A 23,325-nucleotide genomic window follows, 5' to 3' on the forward strand; every position below is an offset into this window, starting at 1 on the left:
GATCCCCTTGGAATGAGTGACCATAACATGGTTGAATTCCATATTCAATTAGAAGGTGAGAAGGTTGGATCTCAAACAAGCGTGCTGAGCTTGAATAAAGGAGACTATGAAGGTATGAGAGCGGAATTGATTAGTGGACTGGGAAAATAGATTAAAGGGTAAGACAGTACATGATCAGTGGTGTACATTTAAGGAGTTATTTTACAACTTCCAAAAAATATATATTCCACTGAGGAAAAAAGGGTGTAAAAGAAAAGATAGCCATCCGTGGCTAAGTAAAGTAATTAAGGATAGTATCCGACTAAAAACAAGGGCGTATAAGGTAGCCAAATCTAGTGGGAGGATAGAAGATTGGGAAGTCTTTAAAAGACAGCAAAAAATAACTAAAAGATTGATTAAGAAAGGGAAGATGGATTATGAAATTAAATTGGCAAAAAATATAAAAACAGATAGCAAAAGTTTCTATAATTATATAAAAAGAAAAAGGGTGGCTAAAGTAAATGTTGGTCCCTTGGAGGATGAGACCGGGAAATTAATGGTGGGAAACATGGAGATGGCAAAAACGCTGAACAATTATTTTGTATCAGTCTTTACGGTAGAGGACACTAAGAATATCCCAACACTGGACAAACAGGGGGCTCTAGGGGGGGGAGGAGCTAAATACGATTAAAATCACTAAGGAAGTGGTACTTGGTAAAATAATGGGACTCAAGGCGGATAAATACCCTGGATCTGATGGCTTACATCCTAGGGTCTTGAGGGAAGTGGTGGTAGGGATTGTGGATGCATTGGTATTCATTTTCCAAAACTCCCTGGACTCAGCAAAGGTCCCGGCAGATTGGAAAACTGCTAATGTAACACCCTTATTTAAAAAAGGTAGTAGGCAGAAGGCTGGAAACTATAGACCTGTTAGCCTAACATCTGTGGTTGGTAAAATTTTAGAGTCCATTATTAAGGAGACAGTAACGGGACATTTGGATAAACATAATTTAATAGGACAAAGTCAGCATGGTTTTATGAAGGGGAAGTCATGTTTGACAAATTTGCTTGAGTTCTTTAGGAAGTAACATACAGGGTGGATAAAGGGGAACCAGTGGACGTAGTGCATTTAGACTTCCAAAAGGCATTTGACAAGGTGCCACACAAAAGATTATTGCTCAAGATAAAAAATCATGGGATTGGGGGTAATATTCTGGCATGGGTGGAGGATTGGCTATCTAACAGAAAGCAGAGAGTTGGGATAAATGGTTCGTTCTCAGACTGGCAATCAGTAACTAGTGGTGTTCCGCAGAGGTCAGTGCTGGGTCCCCAACTCTTTACAATCTATATTAATGATTTGGAGGAGGGGACCGAGTGTAACATATCAAAGTTTGCAGATGATACAAAGATGGGAAGGAAAGTAGTGAGTGAGGAGGACATAAAAAACCTGCAAAGGGACATAGACAGGCTAAGTAAGTGGGCAGAGATTTGGCAGATGGAATACAATACTGGAAAGTGTGAGGTTATGCACTTTGGCAGGAAAAATCATAGAGCAAGTTATTATCTTAATGGCAAGAAACTGGGAAAGTACTGTGGTACAAAGGGATCTGGGAGTCCTGGTGCACGAAACTCAAAAAGTTAGTATGCAGGTGCAGCAAGTGATCAAGAAGGCCAATGGAATGTTGGCTTTTATTGCTAGGGGGATAGAATATAAAAACAGGGAGGTATTGTTGCAGTTGTACAAGGTATTGGTGAGACCGCACCTGGAATACTGCATACAGTTTTGGTGTCCATACTTAAGAAAAGACATGCTTGCTCTCGAGTCAGTACAAAGAAGGTTCACTCGGTTAATCCCGGGGATGAGGGGATGGACATATGAGGAGCGGTTGAGTAGATTGGGACTCTACTCATTGGAGTTTAGAAGAATGAGAGGCGATCTTATTGAAACATATAAGATTGTGAAGGGGCTTGATCGGGTGGATGTGGTGAGGATGTTCCCAATGATGGGTGAAACTAGAACTAGGGGGCATAATCTTAGAATAAGGGGCTGCTCTTTCAAAACTGAGATGAGGAGAAACTTCTTCACTCAGAGGGTAGTAGGTCTCTGGAATTTGCTGCCCCAGAAAGCTGTGGAAGCTACATCATTAAATAAATTTAAAACAGAAATAGACAGTTTCTTAGAAGTAAAGGGAATTAGGGGTTACGGGGAGCGGGCAGGAAATTGGACATGAGTCTATGTTCGGAACAGTCATGGCCCTGTGGGTAACGGAGCGGGCCCAGGGGCCGTGTAGCCTGGTTCTGCTCCTACTTGTTGTGTTCTAATTATGTGTTAGATTTCAGGAGATGGTTCTATTCCTGTTCCTGGCTGGGGTGGAGATCACCTTTTACAGAAGGTAAGTACTGTAGAAAATATAGGGACAGTGATCTCCTGGACGAGTTTCGATCGCCTAGATGGGTCGGAGAGGAATTTCCCAGATTTTTTTCTCCCAAATTGGCCATTGGGTTTTTTATCTGGTTTTTCGCCTCTCCCAGGAGATCACATGGGTTCGGGTGGGATGTAGAGTGATAGTAGATTTGAGGTAGGATCAGATCAGCCATGATCTTATTGAATGGTGGCGCAGGCTCGAGGGGCCGATTGGCCTACTCCTGCTCCTATTTCTTATGTTCTTATGTAGCAATGCAAAAACTATTGTATTCATTTAGCCTTTGATATGTAAGTCAAACACCTGGATATGTTTGTTGTCAGACTGAAGCAATTGACTTCGTCACATCTATGGGAGGAGATTTCCTCTATGTACCGTGTCCAATGAAATCAGAATCCCATTTATAAAGAATGGGTTGCCAATGTCATTACACACAGAGGAAATTCTTCCCCCATGTGATGATTTCTTTAAGGTAAGCATGCTATACCAAAGTCATTAAAGATGATTAGAAGCTGATTCATTTTAATAAAGGTAATTTTAGCAAATTTTTGCTAGTAAATAAAAAATATTGTAGTTTGTTGCACCTTTAATCTTTCCTATTTACAAGAAAAAAAAGCAGGACTGCTCCTCCGTATCACATTAAAACCGCGGGCCTCTGCCAGCCACCACTCACATCCACTCCAATCGGGACACAATTGCAGTCTCACTTAAATTGGCTTGGAAGGAATGTTCCATTGTATGTACTGTGATAATTGTGTATATATAACATTTTAAAACAGTAAAGAAGGAATATTTGTTTCTAGTCTCTGATTAAAAATATTACAGGACCAGTGGCTATCTGTCAAAATATTCAGGTCTTCTCGTATGAAATTTCGTTCTCTACTATTTTATGAACCTGAATTTGCGATCGGAGGCTTTCCGCAGGCGGAAGCCTCCGATCATCAAATTTTCTACACATTTACCTGGTGGTCCGGGAGATACGGAGGCTTGCGATCCTGGGCCTCTCCTGGTAGAAATGCATAGAGATCCATGTATCCCAGGGGCGCATGCGGTTCGCAAGCACCCCTGGGATCACGTGGGCCAGCCCAACTAAATATGGAAGAAGGGAATCCCCTTTCATACTTTTGACAGTTCCGTACGTACGGAACTGTCATAAGTATGAATGGGGATGACTTAAAAAATACGAACACGTGAACTAAATTTTTTTTAAATTACATATATAAAATTAATTAAAATGGCATTTAATTAAATATTTTAAACAAAAATTTAATTAAAACATTTTTTAAAATATGTTTTAACAGGGCTAAAAATAAATTTTACTTTATTGGACCGGGTTTTTAAAACACTTATGTGGTAAAAGGATGTTGATGGTGGGGGACTCGGTCATGGTAATGCTGTTGACTGTCAAGGGGAGGTGGTTAGACCATTGCTTGTTGGAGATAGTCATTGCCTGACACTTCTGTGGCACGAATGTTACCTGCCACTTATCAGCCCAAGCCTGAATGTCATCCAGGTCTTGGTGCATGCAGGCATGGACTGCTTCATTATCTGAGGAGTTGCGAATGGCAGTGAACACTGTGCAGTCATCAGCGAATATCCCCATTTTTGACCTTATGATGGAGGGAAGGTCATTAATGAAGCAGCTGCAGATGGTTGGGCCTCGGACACTGCCCTGAGGAAATCCTGGGGCTGTGATGATTGACCTCCAAACACCATAACCATCTTCCTTTGTGCTAGGTTTGACTCCAGCCAGTGGAGAGTATTCCCTTTGAATTCAGTTTTACTAGGACTCCTTGATGCCACACTCGGTCAAATGCTCCCTTGATGTCAAGGGCAGTCACTCTCACTCTCACCTCACCTCTGGAATTCAGCTCCTTTGCCCATGTTTGAATCAAGGCTGTAATGAGGTCTGGAGCCGAGAGGTCCTGGCAGAACCCAAACTGGGCATCAGTGAGCAGGTTATTAGTGACTAAGTGCCGCTTTATAGCACTGTCGACGACACCTTCCATTACTTTGCTCATGATTGAAATAGACTGATGGAGCGGTAATTGGCTGGTTTGGATTTGTCCTGCTTTTTGTGGACAGGACATACCTGGGCAGTTTTCCACATTGTCGGATAGATGCCAGTGTTGTAGCTGTACTGGAACAGCTTGGCAAGAGGCGTGGCTAGTTCTGGAGCACAAGTCTTCAGTACGACAGCCAGGATGTTGTCGGGGCCCATAGCCTTTGCTGTATCCAGTGCGCTCAGCGGTACCTTGATATCATGTGGAGTGAATCGGATTGACTGAAGACTGGCTTCTGTGATGGTGGGGACCTCAGGAGGAGGCCGATATGGATCATCCACTCGGCACTTCTGGCTGAAGATGGTTGCAAACGCTTCAGCCTTGTCTTTTGCACTCACGTGCTGGGCTCCCCCATCATTGAGGATGGGGATATTCATGGAGCCTCCTCCTTCCGTTAGTTGTTTAATGGTCCGCCACCATTCGCGATTGGATGTGGCAGGACTGCAGAGCTTTGATCTGGTCCGTTAATTGTGGGATCCCTTAGCCCTGTCTATAGCATGCTGCTTCCGCTTTTTAGTATGCATGTAGTCCTGTGTTGCAACTTCCCCAGGTTGGCACCACATTTTTAGGTACGTCTGCTGCTGCTCCTGGCATGCTCTTTTACACTCCTTATTAAACCAAGGTTATTCTCCTGCCTTGATGGTAATGGTAGAGTGAGGGATATGCTGGGCCATGAAGTTACAGATTGTGGTGGAATACAATTCTGCTGCTGCTGATGGCCCACATCGCCTCATGGATGCCCAGTTTTGAGCTGCTAGAGCTGTTCTGAATCTATCCCATTTAGCACAGTGCTAGTGCCACACAACCCGATGGAGGGTGTCCTCCGTGTGAAGATGGGACTTCGTCTCCACGATGACTGACAATAAAGGTCTTCTATAAGCTAATGAATTAGTAGCATTCTCTTATTCTCTAGTGGCAGCAAATGGGTATTACAGAACTTCAGTGTTTCACATAGGATTAGATGTTGTTTGGTTCAGTCATTGCACATTTTGTTCAAATTTTATTTACAGGAGTACATATTACTACATTGATTTTGTGGACATGTCTCTATAAGGCTCTGCACAGTCACCAGGTCAGTTCACTGGCAGTGGCTCTGTGGATAATAGGCTCAGGAGGGAGCAGTTCCAACAACAACTTGCATTTATATAGCGCCTTTAACATAGTAAAACATCCCAAGGCACTTCACAGGAGTGTTATAAAACAAATATTTGACACTGAGCCACATAAGAAATTAGGACAGGTGAGCAAAAGCTTGGTCAAATAGAGCTTAGGGCCTAGGCAGCTGAAGGCACGGCCACCAATGGTTGAGCGATTCTAATCAGGGATGCTCAAGAGGGCAGAATTTGAGGAACGCAGATATATCTGGAGGTTGTGGGGCTGAAGGAGATTAGAGATGGGGAGGGATGAGGCCATGGAGGGATTTGAAAACAGGGATGAGAATTTTGAAATTGAGATGTTGTTTAACCCGGGAGCTTTTTGGTGTTGCCGTTTTTCGGGAGCCTTTTGGTGTTACCCTTTTTCAGGGATTCAAATAGAATGTTAACTTCTGTAACACCTGATGAAATATCTGTTCTGCTTTTGAGTAAAACAAAAATGCAAGTCCTTGTGACAGACCTGAGGCTCTTCTCTGTTTTCAATTACTTCTGTTACTCCTGTGTGTGCAAATTAGTTGCCACTTTGATCCTGAACTCCCCTGCCTCTATTCCCTTTTTCTGCCTTGTTTTCCGGCCTTGCTTCCACACTCCCCTACTGATTTTCCTTTGTCTACCTCTCATTCCTCACTTTCTAAACTCGCCACTATAGCCATGCTAAACTCATTTTCCTCTGCCACCCCAGACTCTCATCCTCCTGCACTTGCTTGCAGCCTCCCTAAATTGATGCCACAAAGTAGACATCCTTTGCCACAGCTCTGCCTCCGTAGTTAACCCTAAATGCATTATTATTCTTCTTTCCCACTATTTTTCCCACTATTTTCCTCACTCAATCAGCTTATCTGGAGTTAATGATTTGACTTTTAAGATCCTTGGTCCCACCTTCAAATTCCTCCATGACCTTGCCTCTCCCTATCTCTGCGATCTTCTCCAGCTGTATGCCCCTAAATGTACATTCTGATTTTCAAACACCAGCCTATTTCTTGCCTCCCACTTCACCATTAGCAGCTTCTCCCTCAACTTCTAAGTCCCTGTCCATTGGAATGCCCTTCCTCAGCACCAATACCTTGCCACTCCTTTCCCTGTTTTCAAAAGCCTTCTACAGAATTTTCTCTGCTACCATGATTTTGTGGCTTCTAACAATTATTTTCCTTTTGTCTCTCTTCCACTGCCCTGTACAGTGCCCCAGAATATCATCTTCTGTATTTGAAGAACACCGATGCTCAGTTTGGGCTCTGCCAGGGCCACTTGGCTCCAGACCTCATTACAGCCTTGGTCCAAACATAGATAAAAGAGCTGAATTCCAAAGGTGAGGTGAGAGTGACTGCCTTTGGCATCAAGACAGCATTTGACCGAGTGTGGCATCAAGGAGCCCTAGTAAAATTGAAGTCAATAGGAATCGGGGGTAAACTCTCCACTGGCTGGAGTCATACCTAGCACAAATGAAGGTGGTTGTTAGCTAATAATTTCAGCCCCAGGACATGCTGCAGTCTCCTAGGCCCAACCATCTTCAGCTGCTTCATCAATGACCTTCCCTCCATCGTAAGGTCAGAAGTTGGGATATTTGCTGATGATTGCACAGTGTTCAGTTACATTTACAACTCCTCAGATAATGAAGCCGTCTGTACCCTCCAGCAGAAAGACCTGGACAACATTCAGGCTTGGGCTGATAAGTGGCAAGTAACATTCACGCCACACAAGTGCCAGGCAATGAGCATCTCCAACAAGAGACCGTCTAACCACCTCCCATTGACATTCAATGGCATTACCATCATCAAATCCCTCACCAACCTCCTGGGGGTCACCATTGACCAGAAACATAACTGAATCAGCCACAAATACTGTGGCTACAAGAGCAGGTCAGAGGCTGGGTATTCTGCAGCGAGTGTCTCACCTCCTGACTCCCCAAAGCCTTTCCACCATCTACAAGGCACAAGTAAGGAGTGTGATGGAATACTCTCCACTTGCAGTGGATGAATGCAGCTCCAACAACACTCAAGAAGCTCGACACCATCCAAGACAAAGCAGCCTGCCTGATTGGCACCACCTTAAACATTCACTCCCTCCACCACCGTACCATGGCTGCAGTGTGTACCATCTACAAGATGCACTGCAGCAACTCGCCAAGGCTTCTTCAACATCACCTCCCAAACCCGTGACTTCCACCACCTAGAAGGACAAGGGCAGCAGGTGCATGGGACCACCACCACCTCCAAGTCACACACTATCCTGACTTGGAAATATATCGCCGTTCCTTCATCGTCACTTGGTCAAAATCCTAGAACTCCCTACCTAACAGCACTGTAGGCGTACCTTCACTCAGGGACTGCAACGGTTTAAGAAGGTGACTCACCACCACCTCCTCGAGGGCAATTAGGGATGGGCAATAAATGCTGGCCTTGCCAGCGACGCCCACATCCTGTGAATTTTTTTAAAAATGCAACAGGACTAAGTTTCTTCCTACCTGCAACTTTTGCCTCTGCTGCATATCCTGTTCTCAGATGATCCATTCTTCTGCTGCTCATGAGCTTCTTTATCTTCTGTCAATCCTGGGGTGCACACCTCAGTTGCTCTAATCGCTTGTACCCTTCCACGGTCCTTACATCTGTTTTAATATTTTTGTCCATTTTGCTTATTTACATTTAATATCTTTGCTATTCATATTGTTCATCCACCTTGGTCCTTTCTTAATAAACCTGTTGTGTTATCCTGGAGCCTTTCATTTTTTTATTGTATTTCCTATTATTTGGTAATGTTCACATTATTTTATGCAGGTTAGCAATTGTCTCTGCCACTTAGCTGCCTGTTTTCCCTCCTTCCTATTAAAAAGATACCTGTAGCTTTTAGGCATGTGGCGTTCATAAACAGTGCCTCAACATGTTGGAGTGCAAGAGTACTGTGCCACCATATTACCATGTGAATGGTAATATTTTAAATGTGCAATGCTTGAATATGGTTAAGTTAATGCTACAGAGTATGCTTTCCAATTGGGCATTCCTGGAAGTAATTCTGATTTTTGTGTCTAATATCTTAGAAGCACCAGTTTCCAAAAATGTCACTGAAAGTTTGAAGTTATATAAAGAGAATGCAAAAACTTAATTGGACTGGTAATTTGCTAAGACTATGTGAGAACTTTATGTTGTGCAGTGACATATTAAAAATATATACATATGAAACATATAACATCTCATTTATAGAGCACTGAAAGACCCAAATAATCTGAGTTTTATTTTTGGAGTGAACATTGAGAAGAGAAACTTGGATGGAATGTTTATTTACAACAACAGTCGCCTAATCAAAATGTATAAGAGGATTGGACTACAGCTGAATCGCATGTTAAGGTATGTTGCAGTATTCTGTAAGAAAGTCTCTTTCTCCCAGGATATCACCAGTGCTCTCCATTTTAACAAATGTTTAAAAAATTTAAGAGAAGTGAAACAAAACTGATGCTAATAGTTCTTGGGCTGGAAATTTGGCTCCGTAGCATCCTGGAGCCTTTGATTTTTTTATTGTATTTCCTATTATTTGGTAGGTGCTACAGGTGCTGTTTTGTGAACAAAAATGGCGTACACGCACACTGCTGCGTGCCACACCAGATGCTATCTTGGTTAGTGTTAGTGTCGGCTCTGGGAGCGTGTGCCAGAAATATGTAGAGTAGACAGATTGTGAAGTCAAGATGCCATTTATATCCTCAATGCTGGAACTAATGCCCTGTGTTCACCGCGCACAGCAGAACATGTGTTCAGCAGCTGCAAAGACCCTCTACCAGTGATATTTAAAGGTATCATCACCTACTTACGGATTATTTGCTGATTAACTACTACTGGCTCTGTGTAGGTTTGTGGAAGTGTTTGGAGTTTTCTAGAGTTGTTTAAAGTTGGTGAGGTGACGGGGAGTGGTGCTGCAAATGGAGAAGGCCTTGGTTCTGACTTCAAGGGTTCTGGTCAGACCACTTGCTCCCAGTCACGGGTGCTCTAGTTGTCATCCCCCTTGGCCCGCAGCATGACAGGGAGATGGAGCAGAGTCAGCAAAGAAGACGACAATAATAAAAACAGAAAATGCTGGAAATACTCAGCAAGTCAGGCAGCATCTGTGGAGAGAGAACCAGTTAACGTTTCAGGTCGATGACTCTTCGTCAGAACTGGAAAAAGTTGGAGATGTAACAGATTTTTAAGCAAGTGCAGGGGCAGGGAAAGGGGGGGAGGGGAGGCAAGAACAAAAGGGAAGGTCTGTGATAGGATGAAAGGCAGGACAGATTAACAGACAAAAGGGATGATGGTGCAAGGCAAAAGGAGATGGTAATGCGACAAGTTAAGAAAAGATGAGTCTCGATGAGGTGTAAATGGGATTGGCAGAATCCTCAACAGCTGCCTCTTACACTGTTCTAACGAAGCTCAACGTAAGCTTGAGGAACAGCACCTCATCTTTCGATTAGGCACTTTACAGCCTTCTGGACTCAACATCAAGTCCAACAATTTCAGACCATAACCTCTGCCCCTATGATTTTTCCACACGGCAGCTGTTAAGGATTTTGCCATTCCCATTTACACCTCAGCTAGACTCATCTTTTGTTTCTTAACTTGCAACCATACCTGCAGCCTCACACCAGGGCAAGGACAGCGCTACCCGTGGCTGTGAAGGTGACCGTGGCCCTGAATTTCTTCGCATCTGGATCCTTCCAGGCTGGAGCAGGTGACATCTGTAACCTTTCGCAGTTCGCTGTCCATTGCTGCATAAGAGAGGTGGCAGATGCTCTTTATTCCAGGAGAGGGGACTTCCTTGTCTTCACTCTAAAGCAGGTGGAACGTGCACGTGACTTTGCCAAGATAGTGGGCCTCCCCATGGTGCAGGGCACTATCGACTGCACGCATGTGGCTTTGCGGGCACCGCATCTAAATGCTGAGATGTACCACAACCGCAAAGGTTATCACCCGCTGAATGTGCAGTTGGTATGCGACCATGCTCAGCACATCATGATGGTGAATGCCCGGTATCCTAGCAGCAGTCATGATGCTTTTATTCTGTGCCAGTCCGCTGTTACCTCAGTCTTTGAGCCATCAAGACAAATCAGAGGGTGGCTACTGGGCGACAAGGCTATCCACAACCTCGTCATGATGAGGGCACAGCCTTTGCCACCAGGCATGCTGTGACCAGCAGAGGAGGAGGAGGAAGCGGAAGGGAAAAGGCAACCCAAGCAGCTCCTTTCTGCCCAGGCTGTCCATGATCGACTCATCAGAGTGCCGTATCAGTGAACGCAACCACATTTTCCCATTCAACAATAGTCCCACACCATACCTTCCCTCTGTTACTGACCATCACAACGCCTTCTTTGCCGCCACAATGCTGAAATAAAAGCCACCACAAAAGAAAGAGTCCAATCCAACTTTATATATCAATCCATCCAAAATTTCATAACAAAAGTCAACTAATCACCCTTGTGCATTCCTTTAGTGCCTGTCTTGCGTGTGCCTTGGCCTGTCCTAGTGCTCCTACGAAGTGCTACCCCAATAGCTGCAGCATGGCTGGTGGAAAGTTGCTGACTTTCGGTGGAGGAGACTGCAGATAGCCTTGCAGGATGACCTTGAGCACCTCTGGGCCTAGATGGCCCGACTGCGGACTGCACCACCTCGGCATGGGTGACTGGCAACAGCAAGGGCACTGGCGGAGTGGCAGTGGTGGGAGGACGAACGCTGTCATCCTGAGAGAGGACAACAGGTTGTTGCTCCACGGAGCCACTGCTTTTCCCGGGGTGGTGCCTCAGCATTCCTTGCCATCTGTTGGAGGGTATTCCTTGCATCTGTTGGAGGTCAGATTGTTGGACTGCTGTGGGACCCTGCAAGCCGCTCTCCACACTGGTAAATGCAGCCACAATGGCAGCAGTCTGAGCTTGCCTGGCAACAAGCTGAGCCTGCATGAGAGCAGTCTGAGCTTGAATGACAGAAGTCTGAGCTTCCACTGCAGCACTCGGACATTGGGTGACTTCTGCATGTACTGTAATGGAAGCTGAGACATTGGCCATCAGACGCTGCATGACGGTTGGATCCACAAGTGCGCGAATGGAGTTGCCCATTACTTCCATGCTGAAAATCACGGGCTCTGCACAAAGCACTATGCAAGGTTAGTAACGAACTCCTCCATGCTCTTTGGCATTGCACTCAGGCTTTCTGGCAGGCCCGTCAATGCACCAAGAATTTTGTTGTGCATACCCATCAGCGTTCTTCTGTAGCCTGCCCCATTGAAGTCCTCACCTGAGTCCTGTGCAGCAGAACGCGTGAGCGACTTTGCCCTCGGGTGAGCTGGCATCTGCGCTACCCTTGCCCCCTGCCCTGTCTGCAGCCCACTCATGCCCGGTGACTCACTACGTGACTCACTATGTGCAGATTCTGCCTCTAAGCTATCCTTTAAACTGCGCAGTGCCAGTATCTGAGCTGGTGGCTGCGAGTGTCAGATCGAGTGACGGTGTTTCTTCTTCATCACTCTCCTCTCCCTCTTGATCTTGCATCGCTGACTGGGCAGGTTGGATTTCTTGGGTCTCTGAAATGAGAGGCACAAGGATAAGGGTGTGGTGAAGGGAAGGGCGAAAGTAAGAGGTGCATGCTTACAACATGTGCAGCTTGTAAATCAGAAGAGATTGTGGGATGAAGGGGAAGTGGGATGTGAGAAGGAGGATTATGTACGAGGATACTGTCATTTTGTATTCTTTCAGCCCTGCTGCTGGCCACGGGCTCAGTGAATGACCAGCACTGTCTCCTCCATGGGGGTAAGTTGATGCAGATGAGGTGCTGCTGGTGCCGGTTATAATTCACCTTTTCCTGCAAGAGAAAGGGAAGTGTGTCAGTGAGTGTGATGGGGAATGTATTTGGGTAATGTGCCGGTCTTGATTGAATAGTTGGTGGTGTGTGCAAGCTGTGAGATGTGGGTGTGAGGCTTGCAACAGTGGTAAGTGTGTGAGGTATAAGTCATATTTGGTAGAGATTGTTGGTAGGTGAGTGATGGGAGTGTAGTGCATTGAGCAGTATGTAAGGCTACTGGTGTAGATGGTGGGATATGGCATTTGAATATGAATTCCCTGACCTTGACCACTCGTGTGAGTTCATTAAACTTCTTCCTGCACTGTGTCCACGTCCTCTGGGCTACACTGCTGGAGTTCACAGTGGCTCTCTGCTCCCACTGCACTTTGCACTGTTGCCTGGAGTGCCTCTCTCCTCCTATCGACCTCCTGTACCAAGGCCTCTGGTGCTGCCTCTGAGAACCTTGGTGTATTCTCTCTCCCCTGTTGTGCCATCATTAATTGTTCTTCAACTTCCCCAGCCAGTTCAATGATCTGCTGCAAGCAGAATGCACCTCTCCTTTAAGAGATGCAGACCATATTTAAGTAGTGCAGGCAAGCTTTAAGTGGTGCTAGCCTTGCACGAACTTGGCCCCCTTGCTGAGCAGTCACCCTCTCAGCAGTGCGTTCAGCACTAGGCTGAATGCCACAATCATGGAAATGAGCAGGCTGCACGAAGTTCGCGTGCTGCCAGCATTCCTCCTAATGGGTGCGGATTGATTGCGCATCACGATCCCTGTGCCCGTTTTCGGGGGAAAAACCAATTTGTAGGCCATTCTTTCTAATTGATTTTTAGAAGGGATTCATAAACTGAGAGAATTTATAAACACTTTGGCTGGAATTTTCTGTGGTGTCAGTGGGCGCGATCGGTGGCGGGTCAGGTAGGAAAGTGTTATTTTTTTGACCGGGTCTGTCCTCCCGCCGCAACATGCCTTTCCCAATGTCGGGTCTGTCAGCGCTGAGCAGACCCGATGGGCAGCGGCAGGCATCCCAATTAAACTAATTATAATGTACTTATCAGACCCTTGACAGGCTTTTTTTTACCTTACTTTTTAACATTAATTTTTTGGCCACGGGAACCACGCTGTTCAGTGACCACGTCTGTCAACCTAAGGCATGTTAGAAATTAGGGGTACCGAAATTGTGATGTGACTAATACAATCATTTAAACACAGTATTAGAGCTTGAGACACGTAAGGGGTTAATATATAAGTTGTGTTTTACTGTAACTGCTTAAGTTTCATTTTCCTGGAAAACTTGCAATGATGTTATAACATTCCACACAGTGGCAGTCATGTATGACCTTGCTTTCCAGGCTGTTTGTCTGCTGTTTGTGTGCTAGGAAGGTTGCTGACTATATCTTTAGTTTGGCCAACCAAGGCCCAATGGCTGCGTTTCTTCCATTACCGCTAATAACCATATAATGCTAAGTTAGGATTTTGACTTTGTTTAACAAAGTTGCTTGCTAAGATGCATAAGTTAACCAGTGTGTGAGAATAGAATGGAGGACATCTTTGGGAATTTAATGATTAATTTCATGGTACAATAGTTTGATAATGAAATGAAATAGTTAGTTTGCACAGCCAGCTGCACAAACATAAATAACTGATAACAAGCAGTTCCAACAATGGGGCCTCTGACTGGGGGAGTCTGAAGGCCAAGCCTAGTATGTCCGAGTTGCTGACTCTAGCCTGGGAAAGACAGGGCCGAATGATATAAGGAGAAAAACAGTTCTCAGCATACTGTAAGACCATGATTGGTTAAGTACAGAACCCATGTGTAATGGCTATGAGGACCCCTGACAGGTGGGAGATAGAGAGGGATGGGTGGCGGTGCAAAGTAAGTTGGTGTGAGTAAGGATGTGCAGGAGCAGGGTAGGGAAGGCAGAGTGATGGGGATGTAATGAGTGGCACAGCAGGATAAGGTTGAGTGTGGCTTTACAGTAACGTTTCGTGATCTACTGAGATCATTGAAACGTTTGTGCCACTGCACCCAGGTCCTCCTGACCGCATCCCTGCTTGTGTCCTCCTGTGCAATGTGCAACCAGGCTGTTTTGGTCTCCTGGGGAGGTGTCTTCTGCCCATCAGAAGGGAAGAGGACCTCCCTGCGTGGGAGAACCTGGGTGCAGCCCTCTGCCTCTGTGCAATCATTGTCTGTGTTTGCAACACTTCAGTGCTGTAGAACACTGACAGCACAAATGTCAAAAGAAAGTTGGCCACGGTCCCTTTAAGGAAACCGGCTGATGACGCATCATAAATGACGTCACCAGACCCACTTCCTCTAATTGGCCCAGGAAATGCGCTGGGCGGGCTTATCAAGCCCCATTGATGTAAATTCATTTTAGACAGCGGGATGGAGCCAGCAGCGGGGCCGTGACCCGCCACCGACATCGCCTGCCCCGGACCCACCGAGGTGAGCAAAATCTCGGCCTTTGTTGTTGCAGTGTTATGTAATGACTAAGTTGGACAGGCATTTTGAATTTCTTCTGTTTTTCAGTACTCTTATCTCGCATGTTGATCGTGCAGCAGAAGATGTATTATGCTTGTCATTTACTTTGTATTTATTTTCTTAGGTCTTGTAGTGGTGTTGTGGGTATTGTTGATGTGCCCAGTGTAATGATGGAGCCCACTCATAATAAACAAGACTTTGCAGATGCTAAGGAATACCACAGTTTGCTTAGAGTTATGGGTCAGTTTCTGCTTCAGTACTGGAAGGACCTTGGCATTGGTAAGAAAAAATGCTATTTATTGTGAGTTATAAGATGGCTCGGCCCGTTCACATAAGTGTGGACAAGGATTTGAGCCACAAACTTGGATTATCGTAAAATTAACATAAGTAGAATAACAGTAATGAAGAAAATAATGGCACTAAAGAGTGACAAATCCCCAGGACCAGATGGTTTCCATCCCAGGGTTTAAAGGAAGTAGGTGAGCACATTGCAGATGCCTTAACTTTAATCTTCCAAAGTTCTCTTGATTCAGGGAGCGTTCCTTTAGATTGGAAAATTGCGCATGTCACTCCGCTGTTTAAGAATGGCGAGAGAGGGAAACCAGGGAATTATAGACCAGTTAACCTAACATTTGTTGTCGGGAAATTACTGGAATCTATAATTAAGGATAGGATGACTGAACACCGAAAATTTTCAGTTGATCAGAGAGTCAGCATGGATTTGTGAAAGGTAGGTCATGCCTGACAAACCTGATTGAATTCTTTGAGGAGGTGACTAAAGCAGTGGACAGGGGCATGCACATGGAATTTATTTATATGGACTTCCAGAAGGCATTTGATGAAGTCCCCCATAAGAGACTGTTAACTAATATAGAGGCCCATGGAATTGAAGGCAAATTATTGACCTGGTTAGGAAATTGGCTGAGTGGCTAAAAACAGTGGATGTCCAAAGAGACTTGGGGGTCCAGGTACATAGATCATTAAAATGTCATGAACAGGTACAGAGAATAATCAAAAAGGCTACTGGAATGCTGGTCTTTATATCTAGAGGACTAGAATACAAGGGGGTAGAAGTTATGCTGCAGCTATACAAAACCCTGGTTAGACCACACCTGGAGTACTGTGAGCAGTTCTGGGCACCACACCGTTAGGAAGGATATATTGGCCTTGGAGGGAGTGCAGCAAAATTCCCTGGATTCTGGAGAGGTCCCAGCAGACTGGAAAACCGCAAATGTAACGCCCCTATTTAAGAAAGGAGGGAGACAGAAAGCAGGCAACTATCGACCAGTTAGCCTAACATCTGTCATTGGAAAATGCTGGAGTCCATCATAAAGAAAGTGGTAGCAGGACATTTAGAAAATCATAATGGGGCAGAAATTCCTCCCCAAACGCGTGAGTACGGAAGGGGTACTCACGCGTCTGGCCGGAGGAAATGCCGGTTTTCAGCATGCACAGCGCATGCGCTGAAAACCGGCATTTCCTCTCCTCCAACCCAAGAGTTGAAGAGGCTAGCGCGTGCGCTGTAGGGGGCAGCGCGTGCGTCTTGGATTTCCTCTGTTTTGGGGGATTTGCTCATGTGTAAAGGCCTCCGGTCTTTACGCTTGTAAAAAGCACACGTAAGTATTTATTTTTACAGGTAAGTGGTGTTTTAGTGTAATTTAGATTTTTTTTCCCCACAGGTTTATTATTTTAAAGAATCTACAATAAGGTAAGTTTAGTTTTAGACCCTTTTTATTAAAAATTTATTTTTTTCAAAAAAAAAAATTATTGTTTAAATTATTTTTTTTAACTTATTTATACTTCATTTAATGATTGGGATGTTTTTTAAATTTTTATTTAAAGTTTAAATAGTGTTTTGGGCCCCCGTAGTTTTCATGAGTTTGACAGTTCTTACTCTCAAACTCATGAATGAACCTCCCCCTCCCCTGATTGGTTGTACAGTCCTCACCTGATCCCAGCCGGCACATCGCACTAACTACGCCGCTGGATCAGGTAAGCACTGCGCGCTGACATCTGAACCGGGCCTGTGACAGGAAATGCAAGCAGGCCCGGGCTTCAGATGTCAGCGCGCAGGGTGAGTGCAGATCGGGGGCTTGCACCCGCGGGAAGCCCCCGACCCGAATTTTTGGCCCAATATCGTCGCGCAGAGTCAGCATGGTTTTATGAAAGGGAAATCATGTTTGACAAATTTGCTGGAGTTCTTTGAGGATGTAATGAGCAGGGTGGATAAAGGGGAACCAGTAGATGTCGTGTATTTGGATTTCTAGAAGGCATTCGATAAGGTGCCACATAAAAGGCTACTACACAAGATAAGAGCTCACTGGGTTGGGGGTAATATATTAGCATGGATAGAAGATTGGCTAACTAACAGAAAAGAGAGAGTTGGGATAAATGGGTCATTTTCAAGTTGGCAAACTGTAACTAGTGGGGTGCCGCAGGGATCAGTGCTGGGGCCTCCACTATTTACAATCTATATTAATGACTTGGATGAAGGGACCGAATGTAATGTAGCCAAATTTGCTGATGATACAAAGATAGGTGGGAAAGCAAATTGTGTGGAGGATGCAAAGAATCTCCAAAGGGATATAGATAGGCTAAGTGAGTGGGCAAAAATCTGGCAGATGGAGTTTAATGTGGGAAACTGCAAGGTTATCCACTTTGGTAGGAAAAGTAAAAAAGCAAATTATTATTTAAATGGGGAGAGATTACAAAATGCTGAGGTACAGAGGGATCTGGGGGTCCTTGTACATGAATCACAAAAAGTTAGCATGCAGGTACAGCAAGTAATTAGGAAGGCAAATGAAGTGTTGGCCTTTATTGCAAAGGGAATGGAGTATAAAAGTAGGGAAGTCCTGTTACAACTGTACAGGGCGTTGGTGAGACCACACCTGGAGTACTGCGTACAGTTTTGGTCTCCTTATTTAAGGAAGGATATACTTGCATTGGAGGCAGTTCAGAGAAGATTCACTAGGTTGATTCCGGAGATGAAGGGGTTATCTTGTGAAGAAAGGTTGAGCAGGTTGGGCCTATACTCATTGGAGTTTAGAAGAATGAGGGGATCTTATTGAAACATAAGATTCTGAAGGGGCTTGACAGGGTAGATGTAGAGAGGAAGGCCCCGATTTTCTGGCCGCTGTCAGGCGGCTTTTCATGCGGCCGGGAGCCGAAAATCAGCGAAAAAGCGGGCCGGGACCCCCCCCCCCCCCCCCGCCTGATTCCCCGCCCCGTCCGACTTTCGGACTGCCGTTTCTGCGCGCCCCACTTCAGTCCCGGCCGCCGCTGGCGGGACTGGTCGTCGGAGCACTAACAAGCAATTATCTGCTTGTTGATGTGGATTTTATCGTGCTGTTGCGACTTTGGGGCTTTCCCCACCTGAAACCCACCTGCGGGGAACCCCGCTGCTGAGAGCTGGCGTAGAAACAGCTGGCTTGCTTGCTTGCAGCAGCAGGTCACTGAGGGCTGAAGAGATTTAAATAGGCAGCATTTGCAGGCTGCAGGACCTTGTTGATCAAGGCTTGGGGGAACTTTTTGAAGCCTTAGGAGCAGCTGCAGAAAGTTGGAGCCTCACACACTTCTCCAGTGTGAGCTCCTGGGAAGCCCCTCTCACCACCCTAACTCAGCGCCCCCTCAACGGAGGCATCTGCCAGAAGCATGGGAGGCCTTTGGGACGTTCCCTTCCTGGCATTAGAGGATCTCCAACAGCAGAGGCGGCAGCAGCAGAACCAGGAACAGCAGGATGAGCACCAGGAGCACCAGGCTGCTGCTCACTCACCTGAAGCTGCACAGGCCAGAAGGGGCCAGCGCTTGGAAGTGGCTTGAGAGCACCTTGCTGCGCTTTAGGGGGCCAGTGGGACCCGTTTCTGCACTGGCAGTCCTACTCAGAAGGACTTCCATGAAGATCTGGTTTCTCTGTTCAACAGATGGCCAACGCTCCTCAAGAGATGTCATTCTCTTATGAGCACTCACCATGTTTTCTGTACCCTGGCGAGTTATCTCCTGCATGGAGGTTGCCAACCTTTCCATGGTGATGCGTTCATGCACCAGTGACTCCACAAAGGCTCTGCTCATGGTCGCTATGGACTCCTCCATTTGCTCAGCACTCGCAGCGACCCTGGAGACAAAACCTGCCAGAGACTCCTGCATCTGTGCATGGAGATCCATCACCTCTTCTCTTGTGGATGGACGCAGAGGCAGAGGGTCGTCATGCAGCACAGCTGAGCTGAGCTGGCAGAGTCCTGCGCCCTCCGACGAGGACTCTCCACTGCTGTCTCTGTCTCCAGAATCTGCTGAGGCTCACTTGTGAGCTGTGAAACACCAGGTGACAACACTACTCTATGTCCTGAAGGTCCCCCCGAGGTGTGAGTGTCTGCGCTGGTGCTGGGTGCGCTTGCTGCGCCCTCAGAGGTTGGAGCTTCCTCTGAGGAGTCTGGCTGCACAGCCTCTTCCTCCTCCACAGTGAGGACGGGGTCTCTGGATGGTACTGTGGGGGAGTAAAGGAAGGAGATAGAGATGTAAGGTTCTTCTAGTGACTCCCAGCGAGTTGACACCTGCATCCATGCAGCATTGGCCTCAGTGGGAGGCCGCTTCCTCCCTGACATAGGGAAGAGGACCTCCCTGTGGGCCCTAACCCCATCCAATAATGCCTGCAGTGAAGCCTCGTCGAATTTGAAGGCAGCTCGGCCTCTGCCGCTGGCAGCAGCTGGTGCAGGCTCCTCTGCCATTGTGCAAGAGTGGTTGAGAAGCCTGCAGAGGTGGAGAAGCTTGCTGGACACTTTGAAAGCACCACGAATGATGACATCATAGTGTGGGGATTTCTGACTCGAATTGGACAATTAGCAAGGCTTCCCACATGCTGGGAATTAATTGGCCACTTGAGGGAAAATTGCGTGGAGCTGGCTGACACTTTTTTATGTGTGTCAGAAACCCCACATTCGGGGAAATCTGACCATTCCCCACACAAGCCGAAAATCGGGGCCGATGTTTCCCCTCATGGGGGAATCTAGAACTAGGGGGCATAATTTCAGAATAAGGGGGCACCCTTTTAAATTGGAAATGAGGAGGAATTTCTTCTCTGAGGGTCGTGAATCTGTGGAATTCTCTTCCCCAGAGAGCTGTGGAGGTTGGGTCATTGAATATATTGAAGGTGAAGATAGACAGATTTTTGAAAGGTAAAGGAGTCAAGGATTATGGGGAGCAGGCAGGGAAGTGGAGTTGAGGCCAAGATCAGATCAGCCATGATCTTATTGAATGGCGGAGCAGGCTTGAGGGGCCAAATGACCTACTCCTGCTCCTACGTCTTATGTTCTTATGTGTCTGCAAACGGCAATTGATGCTAGATCAATTAATTTTAAATCTGAGATTAATAGCTTTTTGTTAACCAAAGGTATTAAGGGTTATGGGCCAAAGGCGGGTATATGGAGTTAGGTCGCAGATCAGCTATGATCTCATTGAATGGCGGAACAGGCTCGAGGGGCTCAATGGCCTACTCCTGTTCCTATGTTCCTTTTTTCCTATCTAGTCCAAATACAAACTGGATCTTAATTGGGTGCAGTTGGTTTTCTGCCCACAGAACAAAACATTTTTGGTTTTGTAATATTTATGGTTGCTGTCGATGCAGAGAGCAAAATCCAGCAGAGCAAGTGTGTAATATTTTTAGAAACATCTTCAAGTCACCAAGTTAGGACTATTCAGTAGTTCCTTAACTACCACATCCACACCTGTTGGATTCCCCTAGTTCTCCAATCAGAGAGGAAGAGTTGAGGATTTGAAATTAACAGAAGGACATACAAAAAGTTTCACTCCTGTCTGAATTTGTTGATGCTGTATCAAGTAACTGGATTTATTAAACTGATTTTCACACACTATACATTCAAACAGCCTATAATGTGTGCAATAACATCTACATGCATTATGCAGAAACAGTCAAAGGATTTTGGGGGGGTTGAATCCCTTTACAAATGTGATCTCAGGGAGAGTGCAGGTCTAAGTTGCTTATCCCTCTCATGATAACTAAGGGATGACTTCTCATTCCATAGTTACCATCGAGCACACTGAGCAATATGGTTTATATTACTGTACCATAAATGTGCTATATAAATTGGCATAGTTCGGTGTTAAATTACAGCACATTTTCTATAGTATTTATTATAGTAAATCAAATGTAAAAGCTTATTTTAGCTTAGAACTCTGACATGTTCATGTGCTTTCAGCCAAAATGGGAATTGTGAAATTCTGGAATGAGTTTGGATACCTGTCAACAAACTGGAATTTGTTACCCTCAAATGCACTTCAGTATAAGAGGAGACGTGCTCTTGAGATTCAAGTTACAGTACAGTGTGGCAAGTACAATTTATTTGCTAAGCAAAATATACAAGAGAGCGATGTACTCACTCATGAAAATAATCCTCAAAACACTATTGAATTTTACCTGTGTGTAAAGTAAAAGCGTACCACTGTTCTAAAAAGAAAGGCAGGGCTGAATTTCCTGGGAGGTTATGGCAGGAAACTGGTTTAACTGAGGTTGGTGTAGAAGTTTGGGACAGAACCCAGTTATGCTGGGCACAAGGGACATCTGAACATCTCTGGTTTTCTGAATTTTTAAGGGCCTCAGGAATTTAAATGGCTAGTTTCACCATTTGAGGTTGCAGAGCGATTGATTGTGTTACTGAAACAAGCATAATAGAGAACAGCAACATTTAAAAACTTTGTAGCTTTTCCCTGATATCATCAGGGCCCACTTATATCGCGGCATTGTACCACAATGATTTCCTTCCCCCAGCCACATGAAGTGAGCATCCTAGAAAACTACCAATAGCTCTTGTGCACTCCCAAAATATTTAAATAACACTGACCCTAGGAAATGCGCTAAGGTCATGGGCAAAATCTATGGGAGGGTGGAAAACAGACTCTGCCACACTTCCACTGGCAGAAGAAATTTGGCCCCACTGTGTCTTCAGATTTTTTTGTTATGTGCTCATCGAGCTATAGAATGGAAGACTTGTTCCACTCTTTGCATCCTTATCGAGCACTCCCAAACTAGATATGTCAGACTAGTATATTCTTTATGATCTGTGTTACTGTCGTGTACTGGGCTCGATTTTAAACTCAAATCTCCAATATGAAAGGGCATTGTTCAAGTCTATTGGGGTGGCCCAATCCATCTTTTTCCATTCTCTCAAACAATCGCAGGAAGTGACCATTTTGTAAGCAACTGATTTGTTACGGAAGACAACACTGAGCTAAATCAAAGTTTTTTTCTGACCCTATACTCACCTCAGTTTACTTTTAAAGTGTGCGAAATTCCTTGAAATGCTAAAAGAAATTAAACTGTTATCCAGTATCATAAAGCTCTTGTAACATCTGGGTATGTTGTTAAATTGTGAGAAAGCAATCATTTTTCCTCATTTATCATTCTATAAATGCCGCATGAGTAATGCAGGATGCCAATTTGGAGAATGGCATTTTCATGCTACCCCTCCCCAAGAATCCGTGGATATTATTCCGATCAGGAAGGTACTAGATTCAATTCCTGATCTGTGCTGACTGGAGGGATGAAAATTGATCAATGTTACTGTTCTTGATCACTTTCCGTGACCTTTGGGAAGTATGTATGTATAGACACTGAGACCAGGATCAGGCTTTACTGTAATGGCCCGTTGTCAAGTAACTCACTGTCCAGGTTAGCATAAAAAATGAACACTTGGTTGAGGCTTTGGTGTACTGTCATCCATTGTGAGTTAGCACCTACAAGAAAGGAGGGGTAAAGTAAGAAAAATTGAGAGAGATGTTTTTCTGTACACAATGTTAGGTGTGTAGTGTATGTACCCGTTTACCTTTAAGGGAACTATTGAATGTAACCGTTCGCCTTTAAGAGCACTATTTTAGGTGTGGCACTATTTGTTGGCTCATGTATACTGTAATACCGATAGTGACCACACCAGTATATAAGGGTTGGGATATGTTAACTAGGGCAGAAATCGCCCAGACCTCTGAATAGTAAAGACCTGTTTTTCTTTGTTAATGTTGGAGTCTGTGTGTTATTTACAATACAACCACAGACTTAACACTGGCGACGAGTCGGATTCGAACCCTGCGGCAGTTATTCCACGGCGGCTTCGTCCAAAGACAGGACGTTGAAGAGAGGTTTCAATCCTCACCACCCCACTGGAAGCGACAGGCATTAGGACCCTGCAGCCTCCATCAGCGACTGAAAACTGGAGTGCAGAAGAAACAGGGCTGGGGAAGACAGAGGTACAGGGCGATCGCGATCGGCAGATAAGGGCCGCTTTGGAGTGCGAGGCGCAGCCGGGCCATCGATCGCAATCCCTGATAAGGGCCGCACTCGGGCTGGTAGGGCAGAGTCGGCAGACACTGAAGGCGCGAGAGCCACGGGGAAAAGCGCGGGCCATCGATCGCGATCGGGAGATAAGGGC

The 23,325-nt window shown here is 45.5% G+C and overlaps 1 protein-coding gene across 1 annotated transcript in view; it reads left to right on the top strand.

Annotated features, from left to right (window-relative positions):
- Positions 1-21,335, top strand: part of LOC147107673 (ATPase MORC2-like) — a 62,834-nt gene extending 41,499 nt beyond the window's left edge. The window contains exons 13-15 of the mRNA XM_086006069.1: positions 8,814-8,957; positions 15,018-15,172; positions 21,103-21,335. Coding sequence (XP_085862195.1) covers positions 8,814-8,957; positions 15,018-15,172; positions 21,103-21,335 — 532 coding nt within the window. The remainder of the gene's footprint in view (positions 1-8,813; positions 8,958-15,017; positions 15,173-21,102) is intronic.
- The last annotated feature ends 1,990 nt before the right edge of the window (positions 21,336-23,325 follow it).

Source organism: Somniosus microcephalus, chromosome 14 (genome assembly GCF_052327205.1).
Source record: "Somniosus microcephalus isolate GS21.2 chromosome 14, FLI_Smic_1.0, whole genome shotgun sequence".
Lineage (NCBI taxonomy): Eukaryota > Metazoa > Chordata > Chondrichthyes > Squaliformes > Somniosidae > Somniosus > Somniosus microcephalus.